Source organism: Anabrus simplex, chromosome 1 (genome assembly GCF_040414725.1).
Source record: "Anabrus simplex isolate iqAnaSimp1 chromosome 1, ASM4041472v1, whole genome shotgun sequence".
Taxonomy (NCBI): Eukaryota; Metazoa; Arthropoda; class Insecta; order Orthoptera; family Tettigoniidae; genus Anabrus; species Anabrus simplex.
The window spans coordinates 896,066,169-896,089,124 of NC_090265.1; the positions used below are offsets into that span (position 1 = coordinate 896,066,169).

At 40.7% G+C, this 22,956-nt stretch overlaps 1 protein-coding gene across 1 annotated transcript in view; it reads left to right on the plus strand.

Annotated features, from left to right (window-relative positions):
• The window catches only part of LOC136857449 (metabotropic glutamate receptor 1-like), a 445,598-nt gene that overhangs the window by 380,696 nt on the left and 41,946 nt on the right, over positions 1-22,956 (plus strand). Inside the window, exon 8 of the mRNA XM_068225058.1 lies at positions 11,579-11,711. Within this exon, the coding sequence (XP_068081159.1) occupies positions 11,579-11,711 (133 nt within the window). The remainder of the gene's footprint in view (positions 1-11,578; positions 11,712-22,956) is intronic.

Consider the following 22,956-nt stretch of genomic DNA (forward strand, 5'->3'; position numbering starts at 1 on the left):
CAACATACCTTAGTAGATTTTCTTTGATGATTCATTTAGTCTTTATCAAATCCATCCATCATGCTATTCGCTTTTTCTATCACCGAGCGTCTTGGCCGAGCGGTTAGAGTCGCGCAGCTGTGAGCTTGAATCCGGGAGATAGTGAGTTTCAATCCCACCGTCGGCAGCCCCTGAGAATGGTTTTCCGTGGTTTTCAATTTATACACCAGGCAAATGCTGAAGATGTACATTAATTAAGGCCACGGCCGCTACCTTCCCATTCCTAGCCCTTTCCCATCCTTCCGTCGCCCAAAACCTTCGATGTGTTAGTGCGACGTTAAGCAAGTAGCAAAAAAAAAAAAAAAAACGTTTTATACCTCATTCCATTGGGTGTCCTTGGACAATATGTCCTCTTCAAGCCTCGCGATGGTACCCGGAAGAAATTTTAAGGAGTGCACTGCATACAGTTCGGTTTCTAAATTTGGATTCCTTTAATAAAACCTTAACTTGTGCTACAGCTGCACATTCATTATCGTATACGCACAGTGAAAACACTTGTTAAAATCTTGTTAAATTCTCACTTAGAAAAAGACATACGAAGTAGACACTCCCCTTTTGGTTATAATAGAAAACTTGGGCAATGGCAAGCCCGTGATCTCTCTGTAATAGTGTATCCTATTGGGAGCCCTAATCACCGTCTTCTTGAGTTCGGATATGAAGAAATTTGTTGTCTAGTGTTCAGCTCTGACTGCTTCACATACCCTATGTAAAGCGTTAGCAACACAGAATATGTGATGGAGATTTGAAATTACAGGTTTCAACTGTCTAAATTCCGAGACTACGTATTATGCCTGGTGAGTAGAAACTTGCCATGTATTCTTGTGCTGTATTCCTGAGGGCCAGAGCTTGCAGCAGCAGTCATTAAAGATCTGAATGACGGCGGTTGAATCGACTGTTTTCAATTCATATATTGCAAAAGACATTGGCTTTGATGGATCTCTTGACAGGGGCATCACAAGGATAGTTATATCAGCTCTTAAGACAGGACTGGGTGTAATATAGAAAATAAAACAAATGGGATGCTCTCCTGTCTACTTCATCGACATTGGCGACGTATATTGGCTGTAAGTAATTCTTTCGCAGAGTGCTTTCATTCTAGGCAGATCTTTCTCTCTACTTTTAGAAGAAATTCTTCTTTGAAATAGTTACTTTATGACGGATAATATCTGCAAAGATGTCTGTATGAGAGACAATTTCAAAGTTTTCCGACGAAGTTCTTTTTGTTCTAATACGTTACATATAAAATATGTTGAACTATTCTCTCTGTTATATGTTTTCCATCTACCGTAATATTGACGTTACACAAGGAGCAATGGATAATCTTGTCAATTTCGACTAATCTTCCTTGAAACAGCTTTCTGCATTCCGTAACTGGTTACTTGGAGCCGCCTCTACCTTCTTAGTCGCCTTTGTCACTCACTGTCACTTCACAAAGTTTAAACTATCCATAAATGAGTTTACTTAAAGGTTTTTTTTTTTTTTTTTGCTAGGGGCTTTACGTCGCACCGACACAGATAGGTCTTATAGCGACGATGGGATAGGAAAGGCCTAGGAGTTGGAAGGAAGCGGCCGTGGCCTTAATTAAGGTACAGCCCCAGCATTTGCCTGGTGTGAAAATGGGAAACCACAGAAAACCATTTTCAGGGCTGCCGATAGTGGGATACGAACCTACTATCTCCCGGATGCAAGCTCACAGCCGCGCGCCTCTACGCGCACGGCTAACTCGCCCGGTTTTACTTAAAGGTATAAATATATTAACTTCCTTTCCTTCTTAATCTGTTTACCCTCCAGGGTTGATTTTTCCCTCGGACTCAGCGAGGGATCCCACCTCTACCACCTCAAGGGCAGTGTCCTGGAGCATGAGACATTGGGTCGGGTGATACAACTGGGGAGAACGACCAGTACCTCGCCCAGGCGTCCTCACCTGCTATGCTGAACAGAGGCCTTGTGGGGGGATGGGGAGATTGGAAGGGATAGACAAGGAAGAAGGAAGGAAGCGGCCGTGGCCGGTATTTGCCTGGAGGAGAAGTGGGAAACCACGGAAAACCACTTCCAGGATGGCTGAGGTGGGAATCGAATCCACCTCTACTCATTTGACCTACCGAGGCTGAGTGACCCCGTTCCATCCCTCGTACCACTTTTCAAATTTTCGTGACAGAACTGGGAATCGAACCCGGACCTCCGAGGGTGGCAGATAAACACACTAACCACTACACCACAGAGGCGAACAAATTACTTTCAACAAGTTATATTATTTTCCGTATGCTTGTGATTATCTCTCATTGACACAGCGTATGCTACAAGTCTCACCAGATGGTTCCAACTACGATTACGACTATCTTTCACAAACAATATTTCCGCAGCACCTACAGTATGGGTGAGCCACTGACTGCAGGAAAGTGAACCCAGGACAATCAGATGGAAATTTGTTAGGTGAACTATGCCATGACGACAGCTGCACTGGATGCTCGATATGGATGTATTCAGGACTACATAGCAGAACAAAAGAGATGGAACCAGTTTCATATTAACAAGCTTCCATCTCGTGACTAGGCTTAAACGAACACCCCAGAATGGATCCCATGTTAATCCTACATTTTAATTATACTCGTAAATTGCTAGAGATTACATTTAAAAGCGTTCAAGTGCTGAGATGTGATACAGTGCTAATTTGAAATCAGCCTCGCTGCGAGCACAAAACAAAGTTTGGCAGTAGATTTCACTAGCTCACATTAGTAACGTGCTTGTTGAGCTTCATTCACGTGATCTTTCGAATATACTGCCATAGGACTCTACAGATTATGTATGTGAACCCCCCTCCCTCGTTTATGAAACAATTTTGAAAATCATACCCATGGGAATTATGTTAGAGAAACTGTTGGTCATCAGCGTTGCGATTCGATGTTTCTTGAAGATATTGTGAACAGAAGTACGGCTTCATGGCTAAATGGTTAGCGTGCTGGCCCGTGGGCACATGGTTCCAGGGTTCGATTCTCGGCCTGGCCAGGAATTTCAACCATAACTGGTTAATTTTGCTCACACGGGGACTGGGTGTATGTGTCGTTTTCATCATCGTTTCATCCTCCTCAGGACGCTCGGGTAGCCTACGGGTGTCAAATCGAAAGACCTGCATCTTTTGTAGCATCTGTTGAGCCACACTTGTTCTTGAACATTGCCGGCACTAAAAGCCATACACCATTTCAATTTGTGAAAGGAAAATATACTTGTGACGAGATTTGATGTTAGAGAACGCTGAGTCATGCAGGAAAATAGGAAATTCATATTGCACCAACCCGCGTCCAGGTGGGATACACGAGTTTCCAGACTAGCTCTTAATAATAATTTCATCTGCCAAATATTCCTGGGTTGTGAGTTCCGCGTGAGAAAGAACACCTATGGCTTACGGTAAATCCCAACTTACGTAGATGAACGTCTTCAACACGCTATCAGTCGGTTACCATATATGTATGATTCCGCATTTTATCGTAAAAATCAGATTATCGTGGCTTGTCAAGAACTCCGGACATGTCATCATCATGATCGCAATCAGAATTAGTCATTACAAGCTTATATCTAGTACTTATTCTAAGTAGACATTGAAAGAATTAAATGTTTCCACTACTCAGCTTTTATTCATAAATTGGTCTAAGTATGAGTTAAAATAAACGTAGATTATCTTGAAAAATCATTTATACATTATGGCTGGTTTCCTACGCAATCAGCATCGAAATAATGCAATGATGTTGCCTTGAAGAAAATAGGTTTAGGAAAACCTCTAATAAATAAATGAAATTAGGCCTCATTCATCTGTATCCTAGTCCTGGCCTGTCAAAGAATTGTATTATAATTAAGTAGTATCCAAGGGATTCAAATGAAAAGAAAAATAAATAAATTATATATTCAAGTAAAATTATTCAACATAATTGTGAAAGTTGGATAATTGTAATAATTGTAATAATTATAATGATTGTAATGATTGGATGCATCCAAAAGATTTAAGTAAAATAAGCTATATCTCTACTATATACAATGTTCAAATTGGGTTTCAATTGAAAATGTGGAAAAACGCAAAGAAAAATGGTCAATAATTATTCAATCAATTAATTAATTAATTAATTAAGATCTGGAATCTCTCAATATTAAGCTAAGTTGCTTCTCAAAATTATCAAAATTCAATCGTCTGAACCTAAATTCACATGCAATTACAGAAATGCATATCACTCGGTTGAAACACTTCACATCAATGTCCACGCACAGTAGAAAAATCGTGTGAGAAGATTAATGTCTGTCCATTAGAGATTTTCTCTATTTGAGGATTCAAATTATTCAACGTTTCATATTTCGTGCTAGTTGGCCTCCATATAAGCAAATCTAAGTCCACTTTAAGTCGTAAGCATTCTCAAATTAATTCCATCGTAAGGCTTATATGGCTAAATCATTCAATTATTATTTTAATTCATGGTTAAAATTCTGTTAAAGTGCGTATATGACTTAACATAACATTACCAATTGTATTCAATTAATATTCCAACGAATAATACCATGGGTGGAAAAATTGACACATAGGAAGACTCTATCTTCATCTAAAATCCACATATGAAAGACTAAGTTACCAGTGATGTCTTATACTGCTCCTATAAAATCATAAGTTGAATTGCCGTAAGTGAGAATACATGAAAACAATCGCTGATATGTCAGTGAAGGCCTAAATATTGACGTAAGTGGCCTCTCGGCTCTTCTGAAGATCCTACTAACTCAATTAATTCTATAGTGATGGCATTAAGATCGTATCCTAATCTGTATCATATATATATTAGGGAATAAAATAGCAATCGGAAACAGTACTTTTCAATACCTATACCTTAGCATGTGCAACCTACACATACTACCATCTCTCGAAGAAATACTATGACCAACTTCCTAAATATCAATAACTATCACCATCAAAATATACTAGCAACTCATATGCTAATTACATTCACCATTTAACACTACCATTATCGCGTAGCATTTATAATCGAAGCACTCGTTTCATCAAAATACGCAACATATGTGCCATAACCTACACACATATAAATCATTATCATTACTGTCATAGTATCAAAGAACAGCACATCGTAACCTTAAAATTGTGCCACTATATTTCATTGTAACACTCCCTAAATACGATCTTTACGCTTGTTATTTGTTAAAGCCATCACGCATATAAATATTAGCTTCCTCTTAATACTCTAACACTTCACTGACAACGAATTATGAAAAATATCAATCACTTCTCCACTATCATATTGACAAACTTACGAACGGCATTCACTGGTATTTTAACGCCTATGTCTGGAATTTACGGTACTTTCAGATGAATACCTATCTCCTTATGAGCACACTCGTATATTAACTACGCACACAATGTCATAATGCACATTATATATTAACCAAAAGAATAAAGTTTTCTACTTACGACACGACTCAAATAGGGACTTATCTTTGCTTATTGGATTTTGACTTCCATCTCGCTGTTGATCGTCATGGGATGGTAGGCCTCGCTCCATGGTTCGGCTTAAGTAATAGGGTTCATCTCGTCATCACAGCTGACTACTTCCCTCCTGGATCATCCATCTCGTGAAGCGTCACCATAGCCAGAGTAGTCTTTGCCTCAGCTTCTTAGAACATCATGGTGGTCTTCATTGCGTCAAGGACAGAATAACACAAGGCATTAGTTGATTTATACATGGTAATCTGCTTAGTAGTGCTAATGCGAAAAATATATCTGTTTTCTGGTCCGTCTAAATTGCTTATAAGGCTCTAAAGATCGTCTTATTCTAACTGCCTTGCTCGCCGAAACGTTGTGAAATTTACGTGCTTTTAGAATTGCACTCTGTTTTCCCTTTAATTCAGCTCTCTTAACGTTGTGCAGTATCAGGCAAATACAATGTTCCGAGCCCAACCGTGACGTAGTACAGCTCCAACTTGACGTTTCTTATCAGCTGGTCTTTAATCTCACGTATATGTCAATCACAGCTGATATTTTGCGGGTTATCGTAGATTTGATCTTATCACCAACAGTTGATTAAAAACTCCGATTAGTAGTGGGTTTCTTTACGCGATTCCGTCTTTCTTCGATGCCGTGCTCAATTGAGATTTGTTCTAATGGAAGCCTTTTTTTTTTCAATAATCGATTTAAATAATCCGCTCTCGTCATTCTTTCGCACCGCCTTCTAAAAGTGGTTCTTTCCGTGATTGCCGGTTGAATTTATTATCTCTTCAGTTCGTACCGCTGTTAATTGCTTTTATTCTGATCCGTTAATAGCCGGAGCGCCATTTTTGTTCCTAATACAGCAACTATAGAACGGTGAAATGGCACAATATAAGAGTTATCGTTTCAGCAGAATAAATTGATACTGGTTTAGATATCTCATACGACTACTGATGGATTATGACACAATATTGAAAGCCACTAAAGAGAGGAAATTTTCTTGGTCTTTCATTTTTTCTGATGATGATAATAATGGCTTTACGTTCCACTAACTACTTTCATGGTTTTCGGAGACTCCGAGGTGCCGGAATTTATTCCCGCAGGAGTTCTTTCACGTAAATTGGACGTATTTGAGCACCTTCAAATACCACCGGACTGAGCCAGGATTGAGCCTGCCAAGTTGGGATCAGATGACCAGTGCCTCAACCATCTGAGCCACTCAGTTCAACGTTTTGTTATGAGTATCAAAGCCTTGTACATACTGGGTTCACCTAGAAGAACATGGTAGTCAAGAAGTTTTGAAACGAAATTTTTACTTCTCGAGAAGCATATGGCCTTAAGTTTCACTCAGCCTACTCCATAAATGAGTACCTGGTTAATTCCTGAGGACGAACGTGGGTACGCAGACCTAACCACTCTTTACTTTCAACTCCACCAAGGACCTTAAGCCCAGTATGGAGAGTTCCTCAGCTCGCTCTTTCTATCATACAGGGCTGAAATAAAGTTTTGTGTAATATGATGTCATACGGTACATGTCACGGTAACCTCAAACATGTTTACAATATACACTGTAGACCAATGTCTGAGACACAAGCTAAACACGCATCAGGTTTGATATTTGTCTGATAGGAGGCATTTGTCATGTCGGTCAGTTTAACATCATCACTTACCGGGCGAGTTGGCCGTGCGCGTAGAGGCGCGCGGCTGTGAGCTCGCATCCGGGAGATAGGGGGTTCGAATCCCGCTGTCGGCAACCCTAAAGATGGTTTTCCGTTGTTTCCCATTTTCACACCAGGCAAATGCTGGGGCTGTACCTTAATTAAGGCCACGGCCGCTTCCTTCCAACTCCTAGGCCTTTCCTATCCCATCGTCGCCATAAGACCTATCTGTGTCGGTGCGACGTAAAGCCCCTAGCAAAAAAAATCATCACTTATAACGTCAGTGTTGTATAGACAGCACGTGTAGGACTGAGGTAAACAAGGTAACAGTACCCATTCCTGCTACTGACCGCATTCGAAATGTGACATCGTTGCAAGAAGGATGGTGACAAATGGATGTCGCCGCTCGTGTTGGAGTGACTCAGAGTGATGTCTCCAGAGTTTGGTAAAATCAGGGATATGCAAACGGTTGCTGATCCGTAACGGACGCAAATGAACTCGTAGAAACGATCGGTATTTGTAGCTTTCAGTACCTCGTAGGCTCACTGCTACTGCCACCTCGTTCTTCCAGGATATTCGGGGAGCCACCGGAGTGCATGTGTCGGATCAGAGAGTGTGAAATCCACTGGACGATATAGGACTGATATCTAGGGGGCTTATGCCAAAAGCTCCACTAAACCCACACCATAGGGCAGCTCATGTGAGGTAAGGAACAATGTACAGCCTAAGTCATCAGGAAAAAAGTGGAAGCTTACGCTCTTTCCTGATAAGATCTCCATAAGCTTTCACCCATAACACGAGCATTAGAGCCTGGAGTTGACCATGTGAGAGATAGAACAAGCCTTTCATCCTGGAGAGCCATCAACAACATGGGTATCGATTATATTTTGGGATGGAATCATATATGGTAGACGAATGCCTCTAATCCTATCCAGGGTAACATGACCGTTTTGGTATACAGATAAAATATCCTGTTGTTAAACGATTTGCTGACACTGTGGGCGAGAGTTGTACACTAGCGACTGATAATGCTCGTGGTTATCGAGCCAGAGTGATTAATCAATTTCTTGAGGCACATGGTATACAGCGAATAGTGTGGCCGGCATATTCTGCGAACATGAGCTGTGCTAAACACTCATGAAGTGAAGTGAAAAGAACATTGCCCACCGTCCTCATCCTCCTACAAAACTTCAATAATTGACTGACGCTGCAGTCCAACAGTGGGAAAATCTGCCACAAAACAAGTTGGACTCTTTGGTACGGAGTATGCTGATGTGGCTATACACGCCACACAATGAACGATATATTTTTTCAAAATCGTATATTACCAACCTTGTGCTTTTTTTCGTTTCGTTTACATAGCTGACTGCGTGTTTTGTTTCCTTGTATATACCGTTCGTAATGGATAATGTACGAGGGTTGGAACTTTAATAGTGGCAACTATACTATTGCAAAAGAGATATATGTTACCAAGTTTTGCTGCCCTTCAAAGTAGTCACCAGCATTGTGTACAACCGTTGCCAGCGATGTGGAAGTCGTAGGATACCTTTAGCAGCGCCTGCTGTGTTGATAGTTCGAAAGGAGCGGTCTACTGCCTGAGGAGTCTCTGGAACACTTATGAAGCGAATGTAATTGCATGTGTCAGAGGTCATACAGCACGGCAATGTCATCAAAGAGGCTTGCCGGGAATATGTACTGCCTTGGCACTGCAATGGCTCGATAGGACGCCGAAATGTGGCAGGCATGCGTCGACCAGGTCGTCCTAGTGTCAGTGAAGAAGTGCATACTCTTGCAACGTTACTGGACACCGATCGACGCCATACGATTTGTGAACTGGCCCGAGACACCGGATTAGCGCATATGACTGTGCTTAACATTCTGAAAGAGCGTCTGGACATGCGAAACATCGTTGAAGTCTTTTACCTACCGTGCTACTGTTTTGTAAGGCAATGCAGATTCGCCACAAGCCTCTTGTAGACCGTAATTACACCGTCGTGCTGTACGACCTCTGACACATTCAAATGCATTAGCTTCATAACTTTTACAGAGATTCGTCAGGCTGAAGACCGCTCCGTTCGAAGTAAAGCGCTGCTAAAGGTATCCTACGACTTCCACATCGCTGGCAACGGTTTGTATACAATACCGATGAAGGACAGTTAAATGGAATGTCGTATGCCTTTTATTTTACTGCCGGGATATCCCAGGACTGGTTCGGCTCGCCAGGTGGAGGTCATTCAATTTTGACTCCCGTAGGCAACCTGCGCGTCGTGATGAGGATGAAATGATAACACATACACCCAGCCCCCCGTGTCGTAGGAATTAACCAATTAAGGTTATATCTCTGACCCGGCGGGGAATCGAACCTGGGACGCTCTGAACCGAAGGCCAGTACGCTGACCGTCCAGCCAACGAGTCGGACGTGAAGGAGAGTAAAATTTGGAAACATGTATCTCTTTTGTATCAGTTGTAATCAAATAGTTGCCACTATTAAATTTCCTATCTTTGTACGTACGTACATTCACATATCAAAATAAAAAATGCACTCAATCAGAATATACGAAACCTTTCTTGAGAGCTGTAGAATGACATATTGGTAGCACTGATGCAAATAATTGCTCTTAGAGCATAAAGCTTCCACATATGTGAACGTCTTCAATCATATAAAATTTCGACATGGATACGGTTAACTAGCTGCTCACTAGTTCAATAACCCTACACACGGACAAAGAGCTGTTCCCGTCAATATTCAAATCAAATAGTAAAACGCAGTACGTGCGATTGATAAATACAGTATATGAACATATTCTGCCTCAGTGCTAATGATAGTCGTTTGTGTGTGCATTGACAGGTAGAGCAAGACCTTCAGCAAGAGTAACTACAAACAGGACCAACTCTTCAAATCATGGGGTGGGAAGCCATAGGGAAAAGGTCCTTCCAAATTTCGTGTTGATGAAGGGAACTTTATGAAAAAGTTAACACTTTTACTAGTATAAATAAGATGTAGAGCAAAAAAAAGTCGTTCGATTCAGGCATCAAGCGCCATGCCAAATTTAAGACCAGTACCAGTCTTTTACTTCTGAGGCAACCATTTCATGCCATAATTTTTAATTTTTCGCTAGTGTATTTTATAATTAAGTTTACATTCAAAGAGGGTTATTTTATTAGCCACGGGACAGTAAGCCAAAAATACCAACGTTTCACATCGAACCACAATTTTGATAGCTCACTAATTATATCAGTTAATCTGTGGGTGCATTGGTGGAATACTTACGGTCTTTTAGAGTGTGTAGAATACACAAAAATCCAATATTCTCTCCAATATTATCTCGTTTAACAGGTATTCTACAGTAGGATTGGGAATTGCTTAGCGAGGCTAAGGGGTTGTTTGGTTTGATGGTGATGGTGATGGTGATGGTGATGGTGATGGTGATGGTGATGGTGATGGTGATGGTGATGGTGATGGTGACTGTTGTTTAATGGGAGGGGGGTCGAATTATTTAATCATTCCCTCTTAACTCTAATAAGAGGGAGAGAGTATTCCTATCCAATGAATTATGACAGTAACAGCAAGATTAAAGAAAGGGCTGCGAGGAGTGGGAAAATGAAACATCCCTACCCTAACCCTCGCAGAGTCAGAATTAACCAAGAGAGGCCGAATTCTCTTACAGCGAGCAGCCTAGCACAAGTAACTGGAAGCAGTTAGGGGCGCTGTGGTTCATATTCCCAAATTGGCTTGGGATCCCCCTTCTAGTCGCCGTTTATGACAGACAGGGGGACACAGTGGATGTATTTTTCGCCCCAACTCAGAAGGGTACAGAGGTTTTCTGCACCAACATCCATTCCAACATTGAATAGTGAGTGTAATTCCTTAGAAAATTTCACTCGTTCGATCTTCGGGGCAGAAAGTTGATGTGACATGAAAGCTACTGATTGAATCAATATTCTTATCGAATATTTAAGTTAAAATATGAATGAAACTGGGAAGAGATTTTGATTTTTCCATTGCTATGGCTTATTTTGTTTTTACTTTGGTTTAGAGGCTTGGGTCATCGAAGTGTTCATTAGCTTGCCAAGGATTAATATAATTACTACCGGGCGAGTTGGCCGTGCGCGTAGAGGCGCGCGTTTGTGAGCTTGCATCCGGGAGATAGTAGGTTCGAATCCCACTATCGGCAGCCCTGAAGATGGTTTTCCTTGGTTTCCCATTTTCACACCAGGCAAATGCTGGGGCTGTACCTTAATTAAGGCCACGGCCGCTTCCTTCCAACTCCTAGGCCTTTCCTATCCCATCGTTGCCATAAGACCTATTTGTGTCGGTGCGACGTAAAGCCCCTAGCAAAAAATATAATTACTGTTGAACTTTCAATTTCGGGATATTTATGTGGTATTCATTTTCACCGTGTTCCAGAACTTCCAGACAGGAGGACAGGAGCAGAAGTGCTGCTGGGTGTGTGTCCCTTGCGACAGGAATGAGTTCCTTCTAGACGACGTCACGTGCCAGCGTTGTGAGGACGGTTTCTGGCCTAATGAAAACAAAACAGGTACATTTCAAATTACATATAGCTATCGGTGTATATATTATTGTAATTTATTTATTTATTTATTTATTTATTTATTTATTTATTTATTTATTTATTTATTTATTGCGCTTTTACGGCCGCATTGGACCACTGTACTCAGTTTCTGTCCGGTCTTCTATGATATTTTATGGTTTTTCCCTTTCTGTTCTTCCAGTATTTCTTCATTCTTATCTTCGTTTTCGTTCTTCTTCTGAAAATGCTCTTTCAGATGTTTCTCTTTTATCAACTTTTGATAGGAATCTAATTTTACTATTCTTCAATTTATTTACTTTGTTTGATTTATTCTTTAAGACCTCCAGCGTCATGTCTAATTCTTTCATGCTTTCTTTTATTTATTTTATCCAGATGGGTTGTTGTTCAAAAACTTCTCCAAAATTCTGCGCATTAACCTGTCTTGAGGTGTTCTCAACAGATGGCCCAATAATGATATTCTCTTCTTTCTTATGAAATCCGTTATAGGTTCTATTTCCTGATATACTGCTGCATTTGGGATGATACGCCATTCTCCTTGCTTTTGGTACTTCTTATTAATGCATTTTTTTAACATTCTTCTTTCTATTTTTTAAGATATTGTCTATTTTATTCTTTTGCCTTAGTTTAAATAATGTTTCCATTCCATACTTATATCAGGTTGGACTACAGTCTTATAATGTTTCGATTTTGTATTTTTTGACAAACATTTCTTATTGTATGTGTTTCTGGTTACTTTTTGGGCTCTGGATAATTTATTCGTTCTCTATGTCCAAGAAATTGTTTCATTTAAATTGTAAGTTATACTTTCTCCAGGACCAGGACCGATGACCTTCGATGTTAGACCCCTTAAAACAACAAGCACACTTTCTCCAAATCATTTAAATTGTTTCACAATTTCCATTTCATTTCCGCATATTTATTTATTTATTTATTTGAAATGATTAACTACTTTCCAGACTACCTGGGCTGCAACAAGTACACAGTTCAACGCAAAACAAAATAATCTAGACCAAACCCTAAAATTAAACGCACAACAGTAATCCACGTAACGATAAAGAACTTACAAATATTCACTTCACACAAAATTAACAGGCAACACAAATTCTAAAAGTAAACATTCGATAACGTGCCGGGGCAGCACCGGGTACTAGAATGAAATAAAAATACCATTCATTAAACCTTTGAACTGCTATGTCGGTAGTGTCCAGTCATCACAATCCTCTGTCGTGTTTATATGCCCCACTCTTCCCATACATATTTATACTAATAAGTGTGTAGCAACGCTTGGGAAATATCATGCCTACAAAGTAGCAGTTGGTAACAGATTTTACTGTTAAGACGAGGAGCCACTGAACGGGAAAGCACACTTCACCTACACACACACACAGCTCATCACTACGGACTGTGTGCTCACTGTAGTACTGTAGAATAAAAGTGAATAAGAGAACCATATCTACAAATTCTGCTTTTCCAACATTTATGCGTACCGGGCGAGTTGGCCGTGCGGTTAGGGGGTCACAGCTGTGAGCTCGCATCTGGGAGATAGTAGGTTCGAATCCCACTGTCAGCATCCCTGAAGATGGTTTTCCGTGGTTTCTCATTTTCACACCAGGCAAAACCTTAATTAAGCCCACGGGCGCTTCCTACCTACCCCTAGGCCTTTCCTGTCCCATCGTCGGCATAAGACCTATATGTGTCGGTGCGACGTAAAGCAAATAGCAAAACAAAAACAAAAGCATTTACGCAAAGTACGTAATTTTAGTTCTATAATAGCTTAAATTGTGTTAGCCAGTAACCCTAGTGATCTTCAAATCATTATAAACAACATCGTGAGGACCAGTGTAACCTACGGTTTATCCTTGAATATTAACAAGACCAAGCTGATTGTATTCTCAAAAAACACCAAAACAGGCCTCCCTTTACATCAACAACAACATCGTCCAACAAGTATCTTCTATCAAATATCTTGGAACTCTAGCTTAACCAGCATTGTGATTCAAAATGCGAAATATTATCCAGGATTGGACAAGCAAAAAATATGTTCAATACCATGAGGACCTTATTCACCAGCCGAGAACTCAACCTCCAGCTCAGAGTTCGAATGCTACGGTGTTATGTCTTTCCTGTCCTTCTGTATGGTTTCGAAGGGTGGACGCTTAGCCCTTTATTGGAGGAGCGTATAGAATCTTTTGAAATGCACTTATACAGAAGAATACTCCGAATATCTTGGGTAGAAAAGACAAATGAAGAAGTCCTCAACATCTCGAACAAGAAGAAAGAGCTTCTCATAATCATCAAGGAGCGTAAGCTCAGCTACCTCGGGCACATCATGAGAGGTGAACGATACGAACTTCTCCGACTGATCATTCAAGGGAAGATTGATGGTAAAAGATCTGTGGGAAGACGGAGAAATTCCTGGCTGAAAGACTTGCGGCGGTGGTATGGACATACGTCGATAGAAATCTTCCGTGCTGCCGTTTAGCGTGTAATCATAATCAATTGGATCGCCAACCTTCGAAGGGAGACGGCGTCATAAGAAGAATAGCTTAAAAAAGAAACCGCTTTTCCCTTCGCGAAAATCAAATGAACATAAATATGTCTCTGGTCATGGCCATCCATCAACGGCTGCTAATTTCAGATGACAATCATCCATAAGACATAACCTGCAAGGTTGCTAGGTAATACTGTCTTACCTTATATCACTGCCGGCATAGTTGCTATGGCTACATTTCCATCACACATTTTGTTGCATTACGTTACACAAATTTTCGGATAACCCCCAGCGATAAGACATATTATTTATGTCAAAACGTTTCAGCCTTAAGTATAAATACAGCTATACTTTTCCAGAAATCGAGGAAGTTTGTCTATGCGGTTCGCGCCGTGTAGCTATTGGCTTATACTCCGGATATAATGGGTTCGAATCCGAATACATGCAGATCTGAAGATGTTTTTCGGTGATTTCCTATTTTAAAACCAATTATGACACGGTCGTTTTCCACCCACCGCCAAAATTCTAGCAGAAACAAGAGTTTTCTATGAAAATAAAAACGTGTACAGTGGTGAACTTGGCAAAATCTTTCAACTGCTGAGAGATAATTAAACTTAGAAACTAAATTAAATCGTATTAATTGTTTGACTTGTATTCTACAAAATCGAAAATCCTCAATTCTAGCCCTTCAGGCAAGCAACGCAATGCTGAAAACATCCTAGGGATATGAGCTACGATTTTAGGTTAAAAAAGTATAATAAAGTATGAGAATATATTCTTTATTTATTCCTAAAAATTACAATCCTTTCCTTAGTCATCGTTATCCCGTCGATTAGATTATCAGTTTGTCTTTTTCTACTACTACGAGCGTTAATGCGAATCGACGCATTGTTTCACTTTAACACCACTACGAGCGCTAATGTGAGTCAACGCAGAGTTTCACTTGGGCTCTTATAACTACATTCGGTGTGGACATTTTCTAAAAAATTAACGAAAGGATGAGGTTATTGAACCAAGGAACACATTACAGAAATAATTATGTAAATAAGTTAATTTGTCTAGGATTTGAATAAAAAAGAAAACGAGTAAATAAACTAGCAATTTTAGACTGTTTTTCCGGAATTGCATTTAGGCCGGCCGGAATAGATTTTCGAAATTTGCTTTTTAGTTTGATAGAGCTATCCTTCTTCTTCTTCTTCTTCTCCTTCTTCTTCTTCTTCTTCTTCTTCTTTATATGTTTACCCTCGGACTCAGCGAGGGATCCCACCTCGACCACCTCAAGGGCAGTGTCCTGGAGCTTCAGACTCTGGGTCGGGGGATACAATTGGAGAGGATGACCAGTACCTCACCCAGGCGGCCTCACCTGCTATGCTGAACAGAGGCATTGGGGGCAAGGGATGGGAAGATTGGAAGGCATAGACTAGGAAGAGAGAAGGAAGCGGCCGTGTCCTTAAGTTAGGTACCATCCCGAAATTTGCCTGGAGGAGAAGTGGGAAACCACGGAAAACCACTTCCAGGATGGCTGACTGAGGTGGGAATCGAACCCACCTCTACTCAGTTGACATCCCGTTCCAGACCTCGTACCACTTTTAAAATTTCGTGGCAGAGCCGGGAATCGAACCCGGGCCTCCGAGGGTGGCAGCTAATCACACTAACCACTACACCACAGAGGCGGACGATAGAGCTATCCAAGATTCACAATTTGAAACCTTTATAGACCCTTTAGTCCTTCAACTTTCGGCAAATTGAGGAAATTGCCTAATTTTACGTTTTTCGTAGTATGGGACCCCCCCCCCTTTTTTTAATGTTATTTGTTCGGGGCGTCGACCTACTTGCACCATATGTGAGGAACCTGCATGCTTTATGTAAATGGCGGAAGTATAGAGTGTTGAATGTGAGGAAAGGAACATTAAGGACGACATAAACACCCAGTCTCCAGGCCAGGGATATTAATTATTTACAATGTTAAAACCCTGACCCAGCCGGGAATCGAACCCGGGGCCGCCGGATGACAGACGGACGGCTGCTAAGAAATTTTCACAACATTAAAACTGAAAGTGTACAAATAATTCCTTAATTTTATGAAGATCTCCGGTTCTTCCCTTGGTGAAGAAAGTGCAATATTTGCTTTGGACACACAGCCCAGCCCCGCCGCCTTTAAGCGGTAATGACACGAGAAACGTAAACCTGCAAGTGCAATTCCGCGGAGCAGCCGATGTTAGAAGCGAATTTCTTCAACGACAAACTGAATGAATAATCCATCAAATTAACCCGTTACCTCTCCACGACTCCATCTTCTCCAAATTCTATTGCATCCTATTTGCACTTCAATGAGCTGTTAGTAACTTCACGGAACAACGAATGAAGTTCCACGTCTCCAATCACACTCACCCCGGAACCAATCGTTCTCGCTGTAATATTACGCTCTTACGGATGGAACATATTTCAACATATAGCGGGGTCGGAAACAACATGAACCGGGTGCATGAGCGTTAGACGGTTGGTCATACTGATAAATAATTTGAAAGAAATAATTGGATATCTCAAACCGTTGTCATTTTATTAGCTGCTGAATGTAGCCAATCAGATCGCTTCGCGGGTGAATTCAGATAGGCTTTTGGCGGCGGTGTTGTTAAATCTACACGTGACTTTAAGAACGACTTGAGAGCCATGCCGAGAACTCGGCATCATACAGTCCGGCTCGTTTCAGAGAGTCCCGGGTTAGATTCCCGGCCGGGTGGGGGATTTTAACCTTCATTGATTAATTCCAGTGGCTCTGGGGCTGGGTGTTCGTGCTTTCCCCAACATCCCCACAACTCATACACCACACATAACACTATCCTCCACCTATACATGGCAGCAACCGCCCACCCTCATCGGAGGGTCTGCCTTACAAAAGCTGCACACGGCCACACGAAATTATTATTAGCATCAAATGCAAACATACCGTTAGTTTCAGCCGGTAGTTTACTTGCTATGGTGCGCTCCTGTCAGCTCGGAGGTCTTTATTCAAACCCCTCCCTTGGCGAAGTTATATTCTTCGACTTTGCTCTCATGCCGGTCTTAAGGCCACCACACACAGAAAGCTAAGCTGCACTAAGTAAAGCAATGCCGAGCTATGTATGTTATGCTAAGTCACAAATTGAAAGTTAAGGTAAACGATGCTAAGCAAACGTTTAAAGATGGCCACGGTTGCCTTAGCTGAGTCTGGCACAGCATCAACTTACATGTGCCAGGCTCCTCACTTCTATATCCAACCTCCCTTGACTAACTCTTGCTCTCTTCTTACCCGATGGTGTTAGGTTTCCGAGGCCTAGAGTGTCCTTCATTTTCGCGCCCAAGTCCTTCCCTTTTCATTTTTCTAATACTATCATTCTTCGAAGTGTCGGATCCCTTCCACAGCTTTCCTCTGATTAGTGTTACTCAGTTGCACTTCCCATAATCAGCACTAGCCGCACTATCTGGCTTCTCAAGGCAACCACGGTACGAATTCCAGCGAATGTACGTCGAACTTGCGAAATAACTCACGTCTTGTTTCATACTCCACGTCAAAATCAAGGGTTTCATTGCTATGCTACGATATCAAAAACCAACCAACATGGTTCTACAGCCCTGATGGGCTTTGACCTGCCAAGTGACCACTGCTCAGCATGCAGATTACGAGGTGACGCGTGGTCAACGTGGCGAATCCTCTCAGCAGTTATTCTTAGCTTTCTAGACCTGGGCCGCTATTTCGCCGCCAATAGATCCTCAGTTGTGACCACGTAGGCCAAGTGGACCTCAAACCAACTCTCAGATCTAGATAAAAATCTGTGACTTACCTGGGAATCGAACGAGGGACTTCCGGGTAAGAGGCAGGTACGTTATCTCTAGACCATGGGGCCGGCGACCACGATATCGATAGCCATTGTAAACCTGAAAAATTTGGCTACGTTCTGCTTTGGTGGTGGTAGGGAGAATTCTTACTTTTTGGCAGTGTATAGCCCTTGTTAGCTCCCTCTATCGATCAAACAGTATCAAGCTCCAGATCCTGAGATCGTGGGTTATAACCCAGCGAAGGTAGACAGTAGGTATCGGGCTCCAGATCCTCAAAGCGAAAGTAGACGGATGTTTGCACATGCGGTGTCGGCGTGTACAAGATCTTTCGTTACACATTTGATGTTTAACAGGCAAAATAAATTGGTAGTGATTGTTGTTTTAATAGTAACTGCAAACCATTCACTCTTAACATCAATCACAGGAAAAGTGAAGAGGTTCGATTGTTCGAAGACTGTGGGTATCGGCAAAAGAAACCAAATAGCCACGAAAAGCGTGAAAATAAGACACATCATAGGTCTCGTAAATCTAATACCACTGGACTCGGAAGACGAAAAGAATTGGCCAAAGGATAGGAAACTGAAAGCCAGGAGATTGGCACAAGTAAGTGGAAGCAATGCCAGGCTCAGTTACGGCAGATAAACAGGAGACGCCGCGGATGTGCTCTTTGCCATCTCCTATAAAGGGTGACAAAATCAGTTTAGGCGACACTCCGGAGATAAAAAGTTATTTTTACCTAATGTATGGATTTTGACGAACTTTGTGGGAATGTCATCTACATAAAAGTAGAGATACCACTAACATTTCTTTCATACACAATTAATAGTTTACCAAAATATTTTTTTAAATTTTTAATTCCGTTTTATTCGTGAAATTGAATTAACATGTTAATGTAAATTCGTCATTAGGTAGATAATGCTTCTTTTAAAAGCACTACGCATCGATTCTTCTGTACTTAATTTATATAAGGAGATATATCGTACTAAAGTTTGTATGATTTTTACGTTCTAAAATTTTGAACTTAAATAACCCTACTACTTTAAAATTTCTGATTGCAGAAAATTCCATATGCAGGTTTCTTGATATAGCTGTGATACATATACCATACAAATGTTGCTACATTTGGCAGAATATTATGGGAGAAAATGGGATTTAAATGTAAAATTACAATTGGGAAACAGAGCATTATTACAGCGATAAATTGTTTGAATTCAGCGTAATAACTTCGTGACAAGAAAAAAAGAAACTCGATTCTTTAAATTTCAGTCATAAAAAAATTCACCAAAATGACTAAAATATCGATTTTTATATCCGGATTGTCGCCTTAAATTTCAGTTTTAGGTCACCCAACAGAATTGAAGTCTCTCTGCCATCTAGTAGAGTATATCAGATCGTCCAAATTGACACGCAGGCAGGCATCATATCAAAATTCTTGCACATGGTAGCCGAGACGATAGTGTTATTATTATTATTATTATTATTATTATTATTATTATTATTATTATTATTATTATTTCACGTTCCACTAACTACTTGTATGGTTTTAGGAAACGATTAGCTGCCGGAATCGCTCTACCGTCTTCAGCCCGGCTAATGTCTGATAACATTTTCAGATCCAATACTGCTGATGTCGCAAATTTAAATAGTAGTGGACCGTAGTAAGCGAGCTAGAAACTGTATAAAACGTCTGAAGTAGATTCGAAGAAAAGGGGCCTTTATCTCCTCATTCCGAGTACCATCCTGTCATTGTTCCCACCTGTTAAGTTAGGAATGAACTCGATGGATAAAGCTGTGCGCATAAACCGGCTTTGGTGGTGGTGTCATGTGAGGCGAATGGAGGAGGGTAGGTTGCCTACGAGAATAATGGACTCTCTTATCGAGGGTAAGAGAAGTAGAGGGAGACCAAGAGGATGATAGTTAGACTCTGTTTCTGACGATTTAAAGATAAGCGGTATGGAACTAAAAGAGGCCACAGCACTAGCAAATTCAGGATTGTGGCGACGTTTAGTAAATTCACAGAGGCTTGCAGACCGAACGCTGAAAGGCATAACAGTCTATAATGGTGATGTATGTGTGTATGTGTGTATTAAGTGGCCAATTATGAGTCTGGTCGATTAATTGCTAGCCACGTAGGTAGTGTAAAGGTAACATCGAAGTAATTATTCTCATTACTCATGATCGGACATCAGATGTGTATGCAAATGCATATTTTGTTTGCCGAAACCGACAAGGAAGTGGGTTTGCAGGTGAAATTGAATGAACTGCCAGTATTAAGTATAATAGTGCATATATATGCATTTTGCATATATTTGAGATTGGTGCATATATTTCGGATTTCTTGTGCATGTTTTTGACTTTTGTTATGCATATTTGAACATGTTTTACAAGCCTTCTTCAAGAAAATGTAAAGTAATTAATGTCGTGAATTCTTGCGGAATGAGTGGCCTTGTTCTGAATGAACATTACAGCTGTGGTAAGATTTCAAGGAAAAATCAAGAGTAGAACAGCGTGCGCTCCTGAATTCAAGCACATCGTCGAATGTAGAAAGATCATTCTCCGCGTTGAAGCTAATTTTAACAGACAAACGCTACAGATTTTTACAAGAAGATGTGGAGAATATTGCTGCAGTTTACTGCAAAGCAGATTATGAACAAGAAAAGTAGGGTGTGTAGCGTAAAATGTAATAGGAATGTGTATTTAAGTGTTCCTCTTCGCGTTTGTTTCCTTACGCGGTTTTCTTACAACCTAACTAATTGAACTATCATGTGTACTTATTAACACACTGTGTCTTATCTAGGAGACGTGTGCATATTGTTTTAACAGTGAACACTAATACATCAATACGTCTCACGAATTTTTACAAGAAGATGTGGAGAATATTGCTGCAGTTTACTGCAAAGCAGATTATGAACAAGAAAAGTAGGGTGTGTAGCGTGTGGATTGTTTGTACTAGTGGAACAACCGCAGCTGCAGTTAGTGTGATTTCTTGTTTTTCATTCAGTTTGTTCATGATCATGATTTTAGTGTGGGTGAATCACATGAGTATAGTAAAGGAATCTTAAATTTGCATTCATAAAAATGTTTAATAGCATGCAAATATGTGCATACAGAGGTGCATATTTCACCAATTTTTGCAGCATAGTTGCATGCTTATATTGGTGATTTATACAGCATATAAGTCCGATGTAGACTCATGACTGACTGGAAAGAGTATATAACATGAAAAGTGTCAGCGAAAATGAATTAGAATATCGAATACGAAAATCCTGATTGATATAAGAGCCAGTGGACCCGGTCAAGAAAACTAATAAACCGACCCAATAAGTCGTCATTGCAGTTCGAGGTTCGTAACTCATTGACGTACGATTATTATGGTTGAGAAATTGCCATGGATTGCAATCTTCTTCATATTGTCCGGCTCCATGGCTAAATGGTTAACGTGCTGGCTTTTGGTCACAGGGTCCCGGGTTCGATTCCCGTTAAGTTCGGGAATTTTAACCATCATTGGTTAATTTCGCTGGCACAGAGGCTGGGTGAATGTGTCTTATTCATCATCATTTCATCCTCATCACGATATGGACGTCGCATACGAGCGTCAAATCAAAAGACCTGCACGTGGTAAGCCGAACATTTCCTTCCGGAACTAAAAAGCCATAAGCTATTTATTTATTTTTTACATGTTTGGTTAAGCATGCTTGATTATTCACGAACTTTATTGCTATCAGCCATAAACATTTTGAGGTAAATTTTAGGTTCCTACATGTACGTGAAGTCTGTTATGTATGATAGTATTTGAAATATTCTGTTACAAGGAGAGTAAGGTTGCTTTTGTCACATTCACTTCGTGTTGAGGTTTTGATCAACGTTATTCTCCTCCAGCACTTTCACTTCAGAAATCACTGTTCACTGGCTCATTATCACTGCTAATAATATTATCAGATACATTTAAGCGCTCTTTATCTTCCGTCAAGAAGAAATTGTCGAACTTTCCTTTTCGAGATGTTCACAAGAAAATTTGTTTACAAGAGTTCATTCCAAAAAAGAAGATAACCATATTTTATACCAACTCATTATATATTGGAATAGTCTTCGGATAGTAATACGGTCTGTACCTAGGAACTCGCTGTCCGGTAGGGACCTCATCCTCATTTCCTGTCATTGTTGGGGTTCCTCAGGGTTCAACACTGTCACCTGTATTATTTTTCCTATGCATGGGTACAGTCACAGCTGACATCCAGAGGCCATACCCGTGGCCAGTGCTGTTCTTATCCATTACTTCCTTTAAGAATGGTTACGCCTCCCAGTCACATATGGATATGAAGACCATCAGAACAATGTTCATTGTGTTCATTTTTCTATTCTGATCTATAAAGGAAAATTAACCTTAAACACAGTATTTTGTAGGAGTGCGTAAATACACCACACACACACACACACACACACATTCCTACAGTACGTACGGTAAGGTTTATACATACGCACAGGGAACACAACGAATATTGTTCTAATGGTCTGCACATTCAAATGTGACTGGGAGGCATGGCCTGTCTTAAAGAAAATAATGGATAAGAACAGCATTGTCAGTATTAGAACTATGCCACCGATATGCTGATAATGTGTTCCTTGCGGATCAGTCCCAAAGGAATCTGGAAAATCTCCTGCAAATTCGGAAAGACCGTTTAGGGGAATATGGCTGGCGCCTTAACATCACTAAAACCGAGTATGTGCAATGTGGCTTGCAGACTGCTGATAGGCCTACTATTCGCATCGACGGGCAAGGCCTAGTTAAAGCCAACCAATTTAAGTGCATTCGATTATTCATTGCCTCAAAAGGAAAGACATTACCGGACATCCGAACACGAGTACATGCTACAAATGGCATCAGGCCACTGGTGTGCTATGTGACAAGAAACTTCCCACCCGCTT